Source organism: Bos grunniens, chromosome 14 (genome assembly GCF_055505025.1).
Source record: "Bos grunniens cultivar Pamir isolate PY7600 chromosome 14, Bosgru_T2T1.0, whole genome shotgun sequence".
In the NCBI taxonomy this organism is placed as follows: domain Eukaryota; kingdom Metazoa; phylum Chordata; class Mammalia; order Artiodactyla; family Bovidae; genus Bos; species Bos grunniens.
Window position 1 is genome coordinate 15,968,509 of NC_141178.1, and position 18,532 is coordinate 15,987,040.

General features: G+C 47.4%; 1 protein-coding gene across 4 annotated transcripts in view; it reads left to right on the forward strand.

Annotated features, from left to right (window-relative positions):
* Positions 1–1,716: 1,716 nt before the first annotated feature.
* MATN2 (matrilin 2) overlaps positions 1,717–18,532 on the forward strand; it is a 173,134-nt gene continuing 156,318 nt past the window's right edge. For all 4 annotated transcript variants that reach the window (XM_086336039.1, XM_086336040.1, XM_086336041.1 and 1 more), the window contains exons 1-2: positions 1,717–1,907; positions 17,430–17,603. In XM_086336039.1, the coding sequence (XP_086192165.1) occupies positions 17,456–17,603 (148 nt within the window). In that variant the 5' untranslated portion in view covers positions 1,717–1,907; positions 17,430–17,455. The remainder of the gene's footprint in view (positions 1,908–17,429; positions 17,604–18,532) is intronic.

Genomic DNA, 18,532 nt, shown 5'->3' on the forward strand with positions numbered 1-18,532 from the left:
TAAGTTACTGGATCATACTGGTGTCTTGGAATAAGGCAACGCATTTAAACTGTAAGTTTCCATAAACTGTAACTCAACTTCCCCAGCTCCTAAGGGATTTTCACTGGCTCAGACTCAGGAAGAATTTTCATTTGTGGGATCCAAGACTTCAGAGACCAAACATTTCCTGAAGGCTTTCCTCTGCTTTCCGACCTCCACCTACCTCCTCCCAAAGACATACAAAGAAACTATTTCTGATCAGTGCAGGCAAGAGTGCCCAGTGTGCCTAAGGTACAGGGTAAGGGAACAGAAATCCAGTGTTCTTTCTTGGCTTCATGACACCACTGAGCTGCCTCGATGGCTTGAGTATGTTGACCCCTTGCCTTATGGCTAGAATTTTAATTACCCATCTGGAGCTTTCCTGAAGAATTGCTTTTGTACCTGTTTTTTTATTCATATTCCAGAAACCAAATCATCAAATAAGAGTGATGGCTCGGTGTCAGGCAGCTAAGAGTACTTAAATGATCAGACTCTAGCACCAGACGTTTTGAAACTTGTTAATACTACTACCTCTCCCCCATAGCTTGTTAAAACCTGAACTGAGTGGCTGGGTTAATGGTTTGGGGTTATAATTTTGGTGTGATTATTAGAAGATGCCCTGGCCTGTTGGCTTCCCTGGTGGCTCAGACAGTAAAGACTGCCTGCAAGTCGGGAGACCCAGGTTCGATCCCTGGGTTGGGAAGATCCCCTGGAGAAGGAAATGGCAACCCACTCCAGTATGCTTGCCTGGAGAATTCCATGGACAGAGGAGCCTGACAGGCTCCAGTCCACGGGGTCGAAAAGAGTCGGGACAACTAACACACTAGCTTGTTGTATAGACCCCCACTCACCCCAGCTGGCCAGAAGCAGGGAGAGCTGGCCAGAAGCAGGGAGAGCTGACAGACTGGCGGTGCCAGACCCTTTCCCTGCCACTGACCAGCCCTGTCTCCTGCATCCCTCCAAAATCCCCCGGGGGACCTCTAAGGTCCTGTTCCCCTCACTTTACCAAACTGCAAACATCTTTGCCTATAATTTCAAAAGTCTGGCCTAGACCAGACCTTCTCTGCTCCTTCAGGGTGGGAACCTGTTTCCCTTCCCTCCTGGCATCCTGACTCCCCCCCCCCCCCCCCACAACCCGGGGGCCTGGTCCCTGCCAGTGGACGCTCTTTTAATAGGAACTGGCAGCGGTGCTCTGGGCACTGCCAAGACAGCTCCTGGCACTTGTCACCAATTACCCCAATTCTCGCCACTTTCTACTTCATCGTCGTCGACGAACGACCGATCATGCCCCTCGGTTCAGGACACGGGACCCTATCACGCCTGCCTTCCTCCAGGAGATGCTCTCCATCGCACCGCCCCAGCCCCCACGCCCCCCACCCCCCCCAGCCAAGCCCCCAAAGCTCCTAGTTGTTCCCGAGCCCGCGGCTCCCGACCCCGGGAGTCAGATCCTCCCCTGGGCTCGCGCAGAGCGAGGTGGCAGCAGGCAGGACGCGCGGCCAGGGCGCCCGGTTCCCGGGGCTGCCTTCGGAGTGGGGCGGTCCTCGCGCCGCTCCCTCTCCGCGCCCGCCCCGTCCCCAAAGAGGACACCCCTCCTCCCGCCGGCCCTCTCCCCACCCTCGGCGGCGCCGCCTCCCCCGCCCGCCCGCGCTGGCCCCGAGCCGTCCCGGCAGCCAGCGAGCGAAGGGAGCGCTCTGGGATGGGACTTGGAGGAAGCGGCCAAGGAGGAGACAGCGGCAGCGCCTCGGGCTTCTTCCCCGGCTCCCACGAGCGGTCTCCCCGAGGAGAGCCGTGGCTCTCGGAGCGGCGACGAGGCCAGCGAGGAAGACCCGGGCGGCTGCGCCCCTGTCTCGCTTCCTAGGCGCCGGCGGCGGCGGCAGCGGCGGCTGCAGGTGAGCGGGGCGCGCTCTCCCCGGGGCCCCTGCCTCGCCCCGCGGCCCCGAGGCGCGGACGACAGACCGACCCCTACCGACCGACAGACGGACAGATAGGCAGGGCTTAGGCACCCACGCACGCGGGCGCTGCCCCCAGGCTGGCGCCCCGGCCTCCGCCGCTCCGCGCGGCCCCCGCCGCCAGGCGCCCCCAGACCACCACCTCTAGCCCCAGGCTCGTGGCTCCCGACCCCTCCGGGCAGGCAGAGCCCGAGAGCGACGGCGGCACTGCGGGACCCCAGGCTGGGGGTAGTCGGGCCGCCGCGGCCGGGCGAGCTCCGCGCGCGCTCCCCGCGCCGCCGGGCGCACAGCGCGGTAGCCACCCCGTGGGGTCCCGTGGGGGCGCTGTGCCTCGCCGCCGGGACGCCCGGACCCGGGCTCCGCCGAACCCCGGAAAAGGCAGACTTAAGGAGCGCGGATCTGCGGCGATTCCCGTTCGGCTGGCGAGCGGATCGATTCCGACTCCCCACCTCGGCGGGCTTGGTCTTTTCATGCCTGTGTCATCAGCATTTTGTTCTTGGTTTTCTATGGAGCTAAAGCTCCAGCTTCCTTACGTGGTGGAGAAAGGAAAGAAAGGTGAGGGCATTTGTGGTCATTGCTAGAAACCCCCAGGATAGTATGGAGAGAGGAGAGAAAAAATGAGGGAACACCCCCACCCCTCTCGTTAAGGTCTCCGGGACTGGACTCACAGGAAGATAGCTCCTCGGGAATACACTCATGGCCCTGAGCAAACCCGAAATGACCGAGTTCCAGATAGTCATAAATCAGGGAGCTGGGCCGTGTCTGCACCAAGTGCATTTAATTGGCTTCCAGCAGCGGGGCAGCCAAGAGACCAGCAAAAGGCTGCAGGGGGGTGGGGGTGGGGGGCATGGTCAAGACCAGAGACTCTGGGTTGGCCTGCTGAGGTTCAGACCCTGGCTGTGAGCGGAGCTTACAGGTTGGTAACCTTGGAGTTACCCAACTACTCTGTGCCTCACTTTCTTCATCTGTCTAATGGGATGATCATACCTACAGGGCAGTGAGGATTAAATTCAAGTGCTTACAACCGTTCCAGGCATCTTAAGACTAGTTCCATGACCTGACTCTCCAGAAGAGCAAGGAATTTTTTTCTAGGAACACAGTCACCTCCTCTCCAACTGAGGAAGCTAGGCTCTGAGTGGATACCTGAGGCTGGCAGATGATCCGCATGTATTTAACTGCAATTTTGTACTCAGGAGCACGCCTGCACAGTTCTCCCTGCCTGCTTCCAACTGGACAGCCTCAGAAAATCATATTGCTGTTCCAAGATGGGTTTATGGTCTGGAAAGTTTCCTTTCAAACCCGGAAGCTCAATCCCTTGGAATTCCCTGTTGAGACTGCAGATAGATATCTGTGGTTCTTCACCTCTGTTTCCCCATCTGCCCCCGCCTTTTTTTTTTTTTTTTGCTGCCAATAGAATTCAGGCAGGCCGCTCTTCTCTAAGAATCCAGGGTCCCTGGCTCTAGAGTCCAGTGCCCCTGGAGGCACTGAGGCTGGAGCTCACTGACCAGAGGTGCAGAGCCCACCTCGGAGATCCCCTCAGATGGCTGCCATGCTCTGAGCTCCACCGTCACCACGTATCTCTGTTCAACAAGAGGTAGTTGAAATGAGGCTGAAGACTTAAAGAAGAGGGAACCAAACATTGCTTCTTCTTCTTTTTTAAATTTATTTGTTTGGGGCTGTGCTGGGTCTTTGTTGCTGCAAGGGCTTTTTTCTAGTTGGGGAGAGCAGGGCCTACTCTAGCTGTGGTGCACGAACTTCTCACTGTTGGCTTCTCTTGTTGTGGAGCGTGGACTCTAGGCATTCAGGCTTCAGTAGCTGCAGCTCCCTGGCTCTGGGGCTCAGGCTCAGTAGTTGTGGCCCATGGGCTTCCTTGCTCCATGACATGTGGGATCTTCCCAGATCAGGGATCGAACCCGTGCCTGTGCTGCCTGCATCGGCAGGCAGATTCATTACCACTGAGCCACCAGGGAAACCCCGAAGATTGCTTCTCGAAAGATAGAGAAGGAAGAAGAGGATCATTGAAGGTTCTAGAAAGAAATACCCCATTTTTCCTAGAATCAGCTCTGGTGGGGGCCTAAGAGAAGGCAAGGAGTGAGGAGGGGCGGGAATGAAGGAGGGGCAGAGACAGGTGGTGAGGGAGCACCAGGAGGGTCAACGCTGGCCTGCAGGGGCGCTGGGCGTGAGGCTGGGTGGGCAGTGAGGGGGACACGCTGGGGCTCAGGGCTGAGCCGCTGTTTGAGAGCAGCCGAGGGCACAGGAGTCTCTGATGCTTTCGCTGGGACGGGACTAGTGGCCTCTGGTTTTCAGGTTTTTAGCATGTGCATTTGAGAGAGTCCTTTCCTAGGACTCCCTGTTTTTAGGGAAACTCTGGAGGACTCCTCTGTTTGTAACACGTGGGAATAAGTCAGGAGGGTCAGAAAAAGAGGGTGCGGAAGTGCCAATGAGAGAGTGGAGGCTATCTTCGCTGTTGCTAGTAAACAGGGCCAGGGAGGCCCTTCCAAAGGACCGGTTGCCACTTGGAGCTCCAGCCATGAGGTCATCTTTGAACCTGCCATGTGGCTCGGCAGACAGCCACTGCTGCCTTACCCGGCAGGACCCTGAAGGGGACTCGGAGAGAGAGAAGGGCAGGTCTGCGCTCCATCCCAGAGGTCTTGGTTGTTGGCGGTAATGATGCAGACAGTGATGAGAGGTTGTGGGGTGTGACCTTGATCTTGGCGCCTGAGAGACTGAGGTTCCAGTCTCAGACCTGCCACTCATTACTTGCAGGGATTGTGAAGAGTTACTGAGACTTCCTGCCTCAGTTTCCTCATCTGTAAATGGGAACAGGACTGTTGGGAGAATTAAATTAGTTAACGCAGATAAAAATGCTTAGTGTAATACCTAGCTCAGAGTCAGTGCTCAATATTAATTACCTATGATTATTGTTATCTGAGCCTCAGTTATGTCATCCATCAAATGGGATGATGCCATCTGTGTCATAGTGTTGTCATAACAGTTAAATGAGTTAATTAACTGTGAATGAATCTGCCAGTGGGTAGTATGTGATAATGCTCAGAGTGAACTGATTGAAAATAAGATTTATACCAAACTATCTGCATGGAAAAGCAGTGGTTGAGTAGGTGAACTAGCTAACATTTTTCAAAGGTTCTTTTAAGAGTCTTGTCAGAGAAAACTTTACCGCTGGGGGCTGTGGCTCACTCCCCACTGGAATACCCCACTGCTATTTTAGGTTACTGTACCAGTTTCTTATTGCTGCTGTAACATATTACTACAAACTTAGTGCTTAAAGCAGCACAGATTTATTGTCCTTCAGTTCTGCAGGTCAGAAGTCTGAAATGGGTCTCACTGGGCTAACATCAAGGTGTCGGCAAGGCTGTGTTCCCTCTGGAGGCTCCGGGGGAAATCTGTTCTCTTGCCTTTTCTGGCTTCTGAAAGCTGCCTGTGTTTCTTGGCTCCTGGACTTTTGTTCCATCTTCAAAGCATAGCAGCTTCCAGTTCTCCCCTTCCTTCCCCCTTCTCCCCACCTCCTCTCCATCCCCACTTCTCTCTCTTATAAAGACCCTTGTGCTTACTTGGGGCCGACTTGGATAATCCAGGCTACTTTCTCCATCTCGATATCCTTAGTTTAATCACATCTACAAAATCCCTTTTGCCACAAAAGGCAAAAACATATTCACAGATTCTGGGATGATTAGGTCATAGACATCTTTGGGGGCATTATTCTAATAAACAGTTACTATTAGAGAAAATGATGTCGATCAAAGGATTTTATCTCATTTCTGTTTAGGGCTCATCCCGGCACCTTCCCAGTTAGGTGAGTTTGTTTTCACTTGTCTAAAAGATGAGACGCTCAAGACCACCGGGGTCAAGGCTAAGGGTCAAATCTTTTGCGAGCCCTGGGTTTCTTCAAACGCAATTCTCAAGTTACTACTTTCAGTTTCTGCCTTTCTGTGACAAACCTTAACACCGGCCCCTCAGAATGGTCTCCTTTTCTCCATCAACAGTGTCTTCTGATTTTTCTAATCCCTCTCCTTCTCCATTTCAGTGAAACAGAAAGAATGCCCCCATCCCCCAAGATCTCCTCTGAGAATATCACCACCTTTCTGAGATTCCCTAGACAATGTCTGTATTAGTTTTCCATTGATGCTGTAGTAACTTTCCACAGACTCAGAGACATAAAACAAGTTTATGCAACCTGTATGTCCACTGACAGGTGAATGGATAAAGAAGATGTAGTATATCTAGCTGAATTACTCAGCTATAAAAAAGAATGAAATAATGCCAATTTCAGCATCATGGATGGACCTAGGGCTTATCATACTAAGTGAAGTAAGTCAGACAGGGACAAATATCATATGACATCACTTATATGTGGAATCTCAAAACATGATATGAATGATACAAAACAGAAATAGATTCAGAGACAGGAAATAAACTTATGGTTACCAAAGGGGATAGTGGGTGAGTGGGAGAGGTAAATTAGGAATAACGCACACACTACTAAATATAAGCTAGGTGAATGCCAAGGATCTACTGTATAGCACAGGGATCAATACTCAATATTTCATAAGAACATATAATGGAAAAATCTGAAAGAGAATATGTATACATATACATGTATGTGTGTGTAAATATACATGTATGTATAACTGAATCACTGCTATGCACTTGAAACTAACACAACATGGTAAACTAACTATATTTCAATTTTAAAAAGTCTCATCCTCTGTTTCTGGAAGTCACGAGTCTGAAATAGTTCTTACTGGGTGTTATCGTTCCTTCGGGAGGCTTTAGGGAAGAATGCATTTCCTTGCTTTTTCCAGCTTCTAGACTCCCTCCTCTTTGCTTGGCTTACTGCCTCTTGCCATCTGCAAAGCCAGCAGTGTCAGGCTGAGTACTCCTCATGCTGCTTCCCTCTTAGGTTTTTGAGGACCTTGACGACTGCATTGCGCTCACCTGGATAATGCAGGATACTCGCCCTGTTTGTTTTTTTTTTTTCCCTTCTATTTTTAAAATTGAGATATAGTTGATATACAGTAGCTCCCCATTTTTAAAGTCAGCTGATTAGGAACTGTAATTCCCCTTTGCTGTGTAATGTAACATATCCACAAATTCTGGGGATTAGGACATGGACATCTTTGGAGGGACATTATTTTGCACATCCCAGGGCTTAAGAAGGAGTTCAAGGTCAGGACCACCAGTACAGCTTTATTCTTATTAACATCCCTCCCAGTGTGTGCACAGTAGCCCATTCAAGAGAGAACACCCATTAAACTTCCTCCAAAATCTCTGCTGCAGCTCACATCTCTCCCTGAATGTCCATGGAGTGATCTGGGAGCAAGGGGGGCAGGAGTAGTACTGCACACATTTGTCAAGTAAACTTAGAATCAAAAGCACATAGAAAACGATGCCAAAAAACCATAAGGGAGCAGTTCAGTGGATCTTTTGAAAATGAACACTCTCATGTGACCACTTCTCAGATTGGTACCCCAGAAGCCCCCCCTTGTACCCCCGATTAATTATCACCTCCTCCAAAGGTAACTGCTATTCTAACTTAGCATTACCTGTTTTTTAAGTAAACATTTTACTGAAGCACGCATATAAGAAAGTGCACTAATCAGGGACGTAGCTGGATTATTTTTCATTAATTGAGTAATCATTAATTTCATTAATGAGTCAGCACTGAGTAATCCGCAGAACATTTGTAGCACTCCACAATCGGCCCTCAGCTCCTCTCCTGTAAGGACACTTCTCAGAAGTTGTACACACAATGTTGACTTCTGTCCCCCCGACCCATGTAGGGAAGAAGGGAAGGCTGAGCATTTGGTCTTAATTCCCACACATGTCAAGTGAATAAGGGAGATTCTGTTACTAAAGAAGGAGGGGAAATATTGGAGGACAACTAGCAATGTCTGGCAAGACCTTTGTAGTCTCTCCAGTGAGAGTAAGGGCCAGGTCTAAGGCTGTGACATTGGTATGGATGGAAAGGGGAGAAGGCATGAGAGACATCACATGGTAGAATGTGGTGCTTGCTTGTCTGGAAGGGAGAAAAGATATGGTAAGAATGCCCTGTATACCAAAATATGAGGTGAGGATATTTTCCCCCAGAAAATGCTTCCTTGGAAAATAGGAATTTGCTCTATATTTGAGTCCTTGCAGAGCTCTCAAAGTAGGGGGAGCTCTGTCAAATACATTGAACATATTTGGGATGGAACGTTGGCTTGAACTGTCCTCAATCAATGTACTAATTTTGGATAATGCACGTAGAAGTCAACTGACCAAAACAGTAAAAGAAAAATCAATTCAAATTTAGTCATTATTCTTCTGGACACAATTTCACAATTATAAGTGTTGGATGACACTGGATACAATACCTTAAGAGCAACGCAATGAATAGGTTGCAGAGACGGTGAATTTATGTTTCCAGGACATGAAAAAACCCAACTGTCCTCATGTTACGTAAGTGGGGACTGGTGGCCTGAGATAAACTTTCCAGTGACAACATCACATATGGATTCAGAAAGTACTGTATCTCACACAACTTAAACAGAAGTGAGGGTGGCAGAAGACTCAAAAAACATCTTTAGTTTGATGAAATACTGATGTTGGAAAGGCAAGCATTTGAAAACTGTTTTATGAAGTGAGAAAAAAACACTTTTATGAAAAACACTTTTTCTATGAAACATTTTTAATGAATACAGCATTATTGCTAAACGAATCTGTATTTTGCAATTTGAAATGTTTTGAATATGCATGTATGATGAAATGGATACTTTAATTATTACAACTAGATATTTGATATTTCATCGATACCATTTAACAATTATGTGTTCAACACGGACAAGAAATCTGGGGGAGAGTTTCCTCCTATCACAAGGCAGAGCCTTTGGGGTCGCCCCCATCCTGGCAAACATCGTACATAGATGAAGACCTGCTTGGCCTTGTCAAGATGTTGGGTGCAGAACTAGGGCCAATTTGATTCAACATTTATCGATCTTTTGCTGATCAGTAAATGTGTTTATTCAGCATTTACCTATTTTCTAAGAGTTCATTTACAAAATTCAGCACCAGGGATACAGAGATGACAAGGTGTGGTTTCATGGAACCGCTCAGAGTCTAGTCAGGGAGGCAGATACAGAAGCAAGAAAAAGAAACCCAGGGCCAGAGCGGACAGCCAACTCACTGCTAAGAGGGTGTAGGAACATCAATCTTCACTGGGAAAATCAGAGAACATTCTGGAGAGTGGCTGAACATCTGAGCTGAAACTTGAGGAATGAATGCGGTTTTGTTGCGTTTTTTTTTTTTTTAGCTTCGCTGCATAGCTTGTGGGATCTTAGTTCCCCTACCAGGGACCGAACCCAGGCCCCCGGCAGGGGAAAGCATGGAGCCCTAAACACTGGGCTGCCAGGGAGGTCCTCCAAGGCAGTTCTGATGAATGTAGACTGGGCCAAGGGACCAGCCTGAGTGAAGGCACCCAGCTAGCACAAGAATCTGAGTTCCTCTGGCAGCGGTCAAGGGGCTGGGGTGCGTGTGGGGTTGGAGGGTGGCCGGTGGGCCTTAAGCATGGACGACGGTAAGCAGGCTGCAGTTGGAAGCTGAGCAGGGAAGAGGCAGGACCCCAGGCGGTAAGAGCAGTTCCAAAGCTTCTGGAGGAGTCTGGGTGAGAAATCGAGAACCTCGAGCATTGCTGCAGTGGCAGGACCTGCTGGGAGGTCTGGAGCGGGGAGCTGGCAGACGCGAGAAAGCGTCCACCCGTGGATGTGACAGAGGCTCGAGGAAGACACTGGAGCTGAGGCCAAATCTCCTGTCACCCTTGACCGTGGACTTACCCTTCCATGAAAGGACTCGAGTCTGTGCCTGGAAAGGCCGGGCTGGCAAGCAGGCCTAGACCATGGGGTGAAAATCACAGTCAACATCAGGTCAACATCTCAGCGTCGGGTACTGAGAGCGTCCTGAGCACCATGACCTTGAGTCCTTCCCAGCAGAAGCTGGGCTCCACTTGCTGGCCTTGCGGGAGCTGGGGGTTCTGGTCTAAGGTGGGGGCTGGCAGGAAGGCCTTTGGGGCCGTCCTGTGTGACAGATTTCCGGTGGACACAGCGGTTAGTGTGGACCCGAGGTGTGCCAATGGAGCAGCGGCTTGCGAGGGACAAAACTATTGTATCTGATGTCTAAGAACTTTCGGCACAGAGAAGGGGACTCAAAATCTCTTTTTTTAGCAAGTAGGCTGGCTGCCTAAGAGATGGCAGGGGTAGAATCTGGGCTTTGTCACTTAACTAGCTCTGAGGCACTGGGGGAACATCTTTCCATCTGTAGCTCTTGGTGTCCCATCCAAGGAATTGGGAACTAGTCCACCTCACAGAACGGTTGTGGGACCAGATGAGATAATATTACACAAAGTGGCCTGCTCACTGCCTGGCCCGTAGTAGGCGCTTGGAAAATGCTAGAGCCTTAGCCCCTTTCTCATCCAGGGGCAGGGTTTACAGCCTGGGAGGGTGTCAGGCCCAGGCTTCCTCAGGAGAGCAGCGTCATCCCGGCCTGTGATCTGGTTTAGGCTGGGAAACATGGCTTCCAGGTCACGCCTCTCATTTTATAGCTGACTAGTTAAAGCCCAGAAAGTTAAATCACCTAACTGAGGTCACAAGGCGTGTTGAGACAGAGCCAGGCCTCTCCTCCCAAGGCCCCTGGCATGTAGTGTTGGCTCCCGTGAGATCCTAGGCGCCTGTCAATTGACTTGGAACAGTGATGCTTAGAAGAAGTTATAGCTAAGACCGTCAGAACAATCTCCTCTCTCTCTCCTCCACCCTCTTGGTAAAGCTAAATGAAAAGACTCATTGTCTCATGGAGAGGAGAAAAATTGCTAGAACAAAAATCAAAACTGTTGTATTTTTTTTTTTTAATATTCTTTCCATGCCCCCAAATGCTTCATGGAATCTGTTCTGATTGAATTAACCTCTATTTCTCAGTACAACAATTCTTCTCATATGCCCATCTATGAAAAGAACTGTTTCTCAAACATCATTCCATTTTCTGGTGAGAACTGGCTCTGGCCTCTGTTCTTCAAATGCTAGCAGTTATAAATGCCACACTGAGACACAACAATTAATGTGGGCTACATGTACTGACTTATTTTTTCTTGTTTCACTGCCATTGAATTGTTTAAAAAGGTCTATCTTGTCAGATATTAATACTGCCATACTGGTTTTATGTTGACTTGTATACAGTATCCTTTCCCCTATCTCTTTAGATTTTTTTTTTTTAATAGCTGTTTTGAAGTTGAACTTAAACAATAAAATTCTCCACTTTGGGGTCTTCCCTGGTGGTCCAGTGGTTAAGAATCTGCCTTGCCATGCAGGGGACACAGGTTCGATCCCTGGTCAGGGAACTAAGATCCCGTATGCCATGGGACAACTAACACCTGATGAAGCCAAAAATAAATATTTTTTAAAAAGAAAAAAAAATCTTCAGTTTTAAGTGTATAATTTGATGGGCTCTGACAAATGTATAGAGCCATGTAATATCTACCACAATCATGGTGAATACTTATGTCAGCCCCCAAATTTCCCTCCTGCTTCTGTGTCGTTGTTCAGTCACTCAGTTGTGTCCGACTCTTTGCAATCCCATGGACTGCAGCACACCAGGCCTCCCTGTCTATCACCAACTCCCGGAGTTTCCTCAAACTCATGTCCATTGAGTCAGTGATGCCATCCAGCCATCTTGTCCTCTGTCGTCTCCTTCTCCTCCTGCCTTCAGTCTTTCCAAGAATCAGGGTCTTTTCCAACGAGTCAGCTCTTCACATCAAGTGGCCAAAGTATTAGAGCTTCAGCTTTAGCATCATTCCTTCCAAAGAACACCCAGGGCTGATCTCCTTCAGAATGGACTGGTTGGATCTCCTTGCAGTCCAAGGGACTGTCAAGAGTCTTCTCCAACACCACAGCTCAAAAGCATCAATGCTTCAGCGCTCAGCCTTCTTTAAGGTCCAACTCTCACATTCATACATGACTACTGGAGGAACCATACCTTTGACTAGACAGACCTTGTTGGCAAGGTAATGTCTCTGCTTTTTAATATGCTGTCTAGGTTTGTCATAGCTTTTCTTCCAAGGAGCAAGCATCTTTTAATTTCATGGCTTCAGTCACTATCTGCAGTGATTTTGGAGCCCAAGAAAATAAAGTCTCTCACTGTTTCCATTGTTTCCCATCTATTTGCCATGAAGTGATGGGACCAGATGCTATGATCTTAATTTTTAAATGTTGTTTTAAGCCAGCTTTTTCGTTCTCCTCTTTCACCTTCATCAAGAAGCTCTTTAGTTCCTCTTCTCTTTCTGTCATAAGGGTGGTGTCATCTGCATATTTGAGGTTATTGATATTTCTCCTGGCACTCTTGATTCCAGTTTGTGCTTCATCCAGTCCTGCATTTCGCATGATGTACTCTTCATATCAGTTAAATAAGCAGGGTGACAATATACAGCCTTGATGTACTCCTTTCCCAATTTTGAACCAGTCCATTTTTCCATGTCTGGTTCTAACTGTTGCTACTTGACCTGCAAAATTTCTCAAGAGGCAGGTCAGGTGGTCTGGTATTCCCATCTCTTTAAGAATTTTCCACGGTTTGCTGTGATCCACAGTCTCAAAGCCTTTAGTGTAGTCAATGAAGCAGAAGTAGATGTAGCTGACCCTCTTTTCCCATCCAATCCCGAGATCAAATCAGAACCACTGATCTCCTTTCTCTCGTACAGTGTCGCCCTTTGTTGGATGTCACGTAAATGGAATTGTTCACTATGTGTTCTTTTTGTGTCTGGCTACTTTCACTCAGCCTAATTCGTTTGAGATTCACCCAGTGTATCATTCCATTAATTGGTATTAGTCCGTCTTATGGATGTACCACAATTTATTTATCTGTTCATTCATATATGGACGTTTGTGTTCCCAGTTTTCAGCTTTCACAAAGAAAGCGTCTATGAGCATCTGAGTATGTCTTTGTGTAGATGTGTTTTTATGTCTTTTGGGTAAATATGTAGCTTTCTGGTTGGCCCAGTTTGCCCAGGACTGAGTTTTCTGGGATGAAAGGCTTTCGGTGCTAAAACACAGGCAATTCAGGCAAACCAGGCCAGTTGGTCACCTCGTGTTGTCTCCTTTGGGAAATGTACCTTGAACTGTATGAGCAACTGCTATGTTGTTTCTCTAAATGACTGTATCAATTTGCATCCTTACCAGCAACATATTAGAATTCCAGTTTTTTGCATTTTTGTCAATGCTTGGTTATATCAGTCTTTTAAGTTTTAGATATTCTGGTGAATTTGTCATGGAATGTCACTGTGATTTTTAGTTTTTTTAATGTTTATTTATTTTGGCTGCATGGAATGTTAGTTTTAGCTGGAGGGATCTTCGGTCTTCATTGTGGCACTCAGGATCTTTCGTTGTGGAATTGGAGATCTGGTTTCCTGAGCGGAGATTGGACCCAGGCCCCTGCATTGAGAGTGCAGAGTCTTAGCCACTGGACCAGCAAGGAAGTCCCTGTCATTGTGATTATTAATTTGCATTTTTCTGATGACTGAGAATGTTGAACATTTTCTCATATGTTTATTTGTTATCTGAATGTCTTCTTTGGTGATGTGAGTGTTCAAATATTTTGCACGTTTTCAAGTGGGTCATTTGTCTTTGTGTTGTTATAGGAATGTATGTGCGGAATATAAATGATATATAGACATACAGACATATAGGGATATATGTCTTGGAAATCTTTTCTATCAGACTGTGACTTGCTGTACCATTGCATTTTGAAAAAGGAATTTTTAAAATTTATTTTACTGAAGCATAGTTGATTTACAACAGTGTGCTAATTTCTGCTGTACACAGTGACTCAGTTATACACGCATTCTTTTTCATATTTTTTCCATCACAGTTTATCACGGGACGTTGACCGTAGTTCCCCATGCTGTACAGTGGGGCCTTGTTGCTTACCCGGTCTATACACAGAAGTTTGCATCTGCTGATCCTAAACTCGTCCACTCCTCTCCCTGTTGGCAACCACAAGTGTGTTCTCTCTTCTGTGGGTCTGTTTGTTTCGTAGATACGTTCCCTGTGTCATATCTTAAATTCCACATGTGAGTGGTATCATATGGTATTTGTCTTTCTCTTTCTGACTTCACCGTAGTATAATGACCTCTAGGTCCATCCGGGTTGCTGTAAGTGGCATTATTTCACTCTGTAGAAAGAAATTTTAAATACTTTAAGATACTAACTTGTATTTTTAAATTATGGATTTGTGTGTGTGTCATTGTTTTATTACAGTGTCGCAAGTCAGCATCAAAGTTAATATAAGGTACATTAAATGGCTCAATATGACAGAATTAACAGTGTGCACTTCATATTAATTGGTTTGATTGCATAATGATAATAAAAAGTAGCTGTCACTTTTGGGACACTTACTATATTTTTAAAATTTATTTCCTTTTAATTGGAGGATAATTGCCTTGCAATATTGTGTTGCAAGGCAACACAATATATTATTCTGCCATGTATCAACATGAATCTGCCATAGGTCCCTGTCCTCTTGAACCTCCCTCCCACCTGCCACCACATTCTATGTGCTTTATATATTTGAGCTTATTTAATTCATACAACAACCAGATGTCTTTATCATCCCCAGTTTAAAGATGAGGAAACTGCAGCAGAGGGAGGTAAAGTAACTTGCTCAGGGTTAGACAACTAGAAATGTTTAGCTCTGTTTATTCTTTTTTTTTAAATGTTATTTATTATGGCGGCACCGGGTCTTCGTTGCTGCTCGTGGGGTTTCTCTAGCTGGGGCGTGCTCTCTCCAGTTGCGCCCTTTGTTTTTGGCGCACGGCTTCTCCTTGCCCGGTGCGGTGGCTTCTTTGTTGCAGAGCACAGGCTCTAGGGCGCCTGGGCTTCAGTAGTTGCTCAGCTTTCAGGCTTAGTCGTCCCTTGGTAAGTGGAATCTTCCCACAGCACGGATCGAACCCGTCTCCTGAACTGGCAGGCAGACTCTTAACCACTGGACCACCAGGGAAGTCCAGATCTGTTTATTCTCAACTCCCTATCCCTCACATATCTCCAGACCCCTCTGGTTAGCAATGGTGACTCGAAAATGCAAACACCTCTTAAAATCCACAGTAAACCCAAGCCACGTGAAATGGTGTTTGTTTTTTGAAAATGATAATTATCCACCACAACGTGTTCTAAATGTTTGGATTTAATTGTAGATGTGTCGGGATGGACGTGGACCCTTGAGAGAGTGTTATATATATTTTGAAAGAAATAAACATGGACTTTGTGCATATGGGAAGAAGGAGACCATCGCTAAAATAATAAATCACATATAAATGACGTACTACACTTAGAATTGATAAAACCAAGGGAACTTGAAATAAACAGTAGGTTTAGGATCAGAGAAAGAGGGAAAATCTTTTAAGTTTTCTTCCTTTTCTAAAAAGGAACCTCACAGGTTAAGCTATGAAAAGGGACCAGTTAGTAAAGAGTTTTATTTTGTTATAAGGGGTGGGCAGTAGTTATCCATAAGGAAATAGCAATGCTCTGGAGCTTCACCCCTTTATCACCTGCATAACCTTAGGTAAATTATTTAACTTCTTTACTTACTGTAAGAATTAAACGGCTTAATACATTTAAAACACTTGGCTCAAGCACTGAATGAACATCTGCTATTTTTAATGGAACCTTAAGGCAGAGTGAGAAGTGAGCTAGTGCAACACAGCAAGTGTGAAAAACTATGGTCTTTGAAGGTCGACAGGCCTAGGTTCATCTCCAGGTCAATTCCTGAAAGCAGCTTGCTGAACAAACAGTTCACGGAATTATTAAGGTGTTTTTTTCCCCCACGTTTTGGGAAGTGATCCCTGCCCTGGTCCTGTCCTGATCCCACCTCTGACGGTGAAACAGCTATGGCCTTTCATGAATTGACTTCTGGGGACTTGACTTGCAGCTAGCCAAGTTTTCTGTTAAATGGTAAATTAGCTGCTTACCCTGGGTTTGAATCCCTTCTTTGCTACTTATTTTAGCTGGGTGAGCTCAGTCAAGTTACTAAACTTCTCTGAGCCTCAGTTTTCTCATCTCTAAAAAGCAGAAACAGTAATTCTGATTGGGATGAGGATTAGATGAAATCAACTGGGTGGAATGGCCAAGCACAAGATGAGGACTTAGTAAAGAAACTTTACAGGCAGATGATCTTCCTTAAATGTTTTTCCTCCTTAAATATTCCCTCCTCCCCACTAATTTGTGTAAATTAATAAATGGCTTATGACATCCATCGTGATGACTGAAACTAGAAGAAAAACAATTTAAACCTAGTCCCAGGACACTGCCTTTTCCGTGAGGGTTTGCCAGGCAGAAGAGTCCGTATCATTCACCACCTGGCAAGTGCCTGTCTCATCCCACGTGAGGTACTGAGACTGGCCAGCCTGGGAAAGCCTGGATCTGATCACGTTACTTCCCTGCTCAGAATCTTTTCTCCAGAGCCTTCAACAGCGGCTACTCTGCAGGACCAGCACAGAAAACGGTTCAAGTCTGGTCAAGAGTGTGTTACTCCAATTGAAACTCCCTCGCCTCTGTGGATATCTGAAACTCAACTCAGGGCTAAAATTCTTTCTGCATCTAAGAGCTTCTTGCTCAACATTGTAATAGATCCTGTTCTTCTCTGGTCTCCTAACACTTTTGCTTGCACGCTTGCCCCTACCTCCTCATGTGTGCCAGACACTATCCTGAATACAACAGTTACATGAATTAAGTCACTCAATTAACTAATATTATCCCATATTCCCACGTGGCATGGGGAGGTTAAGTAGCTTGCCCAAGGTCACACACAGTTAGCAAGCGTCAGAGCCAGAATCCAGAGCCCGGTAGTCTGGTGCCAGAGTTCAAGCCTTTAACCACTGAACCACGCTCCCTCTTAATAGATGCATGTGGGAGGCAGGGAGGCTGGGAGGCTAAGTCATGTTAACTTATTGCAACTGTATGTGAATTCCTTGGGAAACATACAGATTAATTCCTGCCATCCACCATTATTAGACTAAGAAAATATTGTTACTTGGACTCCTCGGGTGGAGTTTTCCCTTTTTCAAATCCAGGATATAGAATGTGACTACGAATAACTGAAAATAAACTTGATTGAAAAGATACTTCAGGGTAGATTCCCCCCCCCCCAAGTTTTCCGTTCAGTCTTATGGTGACCAAAGTGGCGAAAAATTCCAACTATGCACGCCCTGCTCAGACCATTCAAGAACCTACCAGTGGGGTCTGAGGGTCACACACACAAATGGCATTTTAAGTACCAGCGGCACGTCTGATTGGGGAAAGGCGGGGTGGGGGGGAGAGGGGGGGGTGGGGGGGAGAGGGGGGGGTGGGGGGGAGAGGGCGGGGGCCTACGGCTTGTCGGGTTCAGGGAGACCCGGAAACCTCACCCAGCCCTCTTCTCCCGTTGTGTTTGTCACAGCCTAGCCCCTCTTCCTCTTCTTGAAGATGGAGAAGATGCTGGTGGGCTGCTTTCTGCTGCTCTTCGGACCGACCCTCCTCCTCCTCCCCGCTGAGGCCAGGGAGCGGCGGCCTCCTCCCAGGTCCACCTCCAGAGGGAGACACGCTCGGACCCACCCTCAGACGGCCCTCCTGGGTGAGTGACGGATGGGCGGGGCTCCGCCCCAGAAACAGGCCGAGGTGGTCGAGGGCAGGCCTCCAATGGGGGCGGGGGCCCGCCCCGGGTGCCCACTTTGGGTGTGCTGGGGGAGAGGGCATCTCGTTGGCAAGGAGTCATCCTGCGTTGAGGATGTGGTTGTACATTGGTTTTCAAGTGAAATGAAAACCTCTTTCATTGCAAAACTTTCCATTTAATCTGAAGCTCCTGACTTTTCTCCAATAAGCAAGGGAAAGGGTTTTCATCTGAAAAGGTCCTGGTTGGACTTACCCAGACAAGGGTGTTGTAAAAATGTTTTCTTGGGTCTGTCTGCTGATCTGTATTGATGATGCTTCCCTACCTGGCACCTTGGGAAGAAGAGCAGGTTTGTGGAAGGTGGACACTGACACGAAAGAGAGATGGAATCAGGAGATTAGAAATAGAAGATGTCAGAGGTCTGTGTTTCTCTCCCAGTCAACGTGTCTCCTTCAGGTGAATTTTTTTCTTTCTCCCAGAGAAAGCAAAGGTCCTGAAAACACATAAGATATAGAGGAATGGGCCTGGTTCTGAACAGGGGCTCTGGAAGGCGAGGATTCGGGGGTAACAGGAAGGCTGGCCAGTGGCAAGACGGTGGTTTTGGCATAGACCTGGCTTCGTAGGACTTCCCTGGTGGCTCAGTCGGTAAAGCGTCTGCCTACAATGCGGGAGACTTGGGTTCAATCCCTGGGTCGGGAAGATCTTCTGGAGAAGGAAATGGAAACCCACTCCAGTATTCTTGCCTGGAAAATCCCATGGATGGAGGAGCCTGGTAGGCTACAGTCCATGGGGTCGCAAAGAGTCGGACATGGCTGAGCGAATTCACTCACTCACTCACTGGCTTCATAGACCTGGCCCTGGTGCTGACCAAGTGGGTACACTTAGGCCACGTA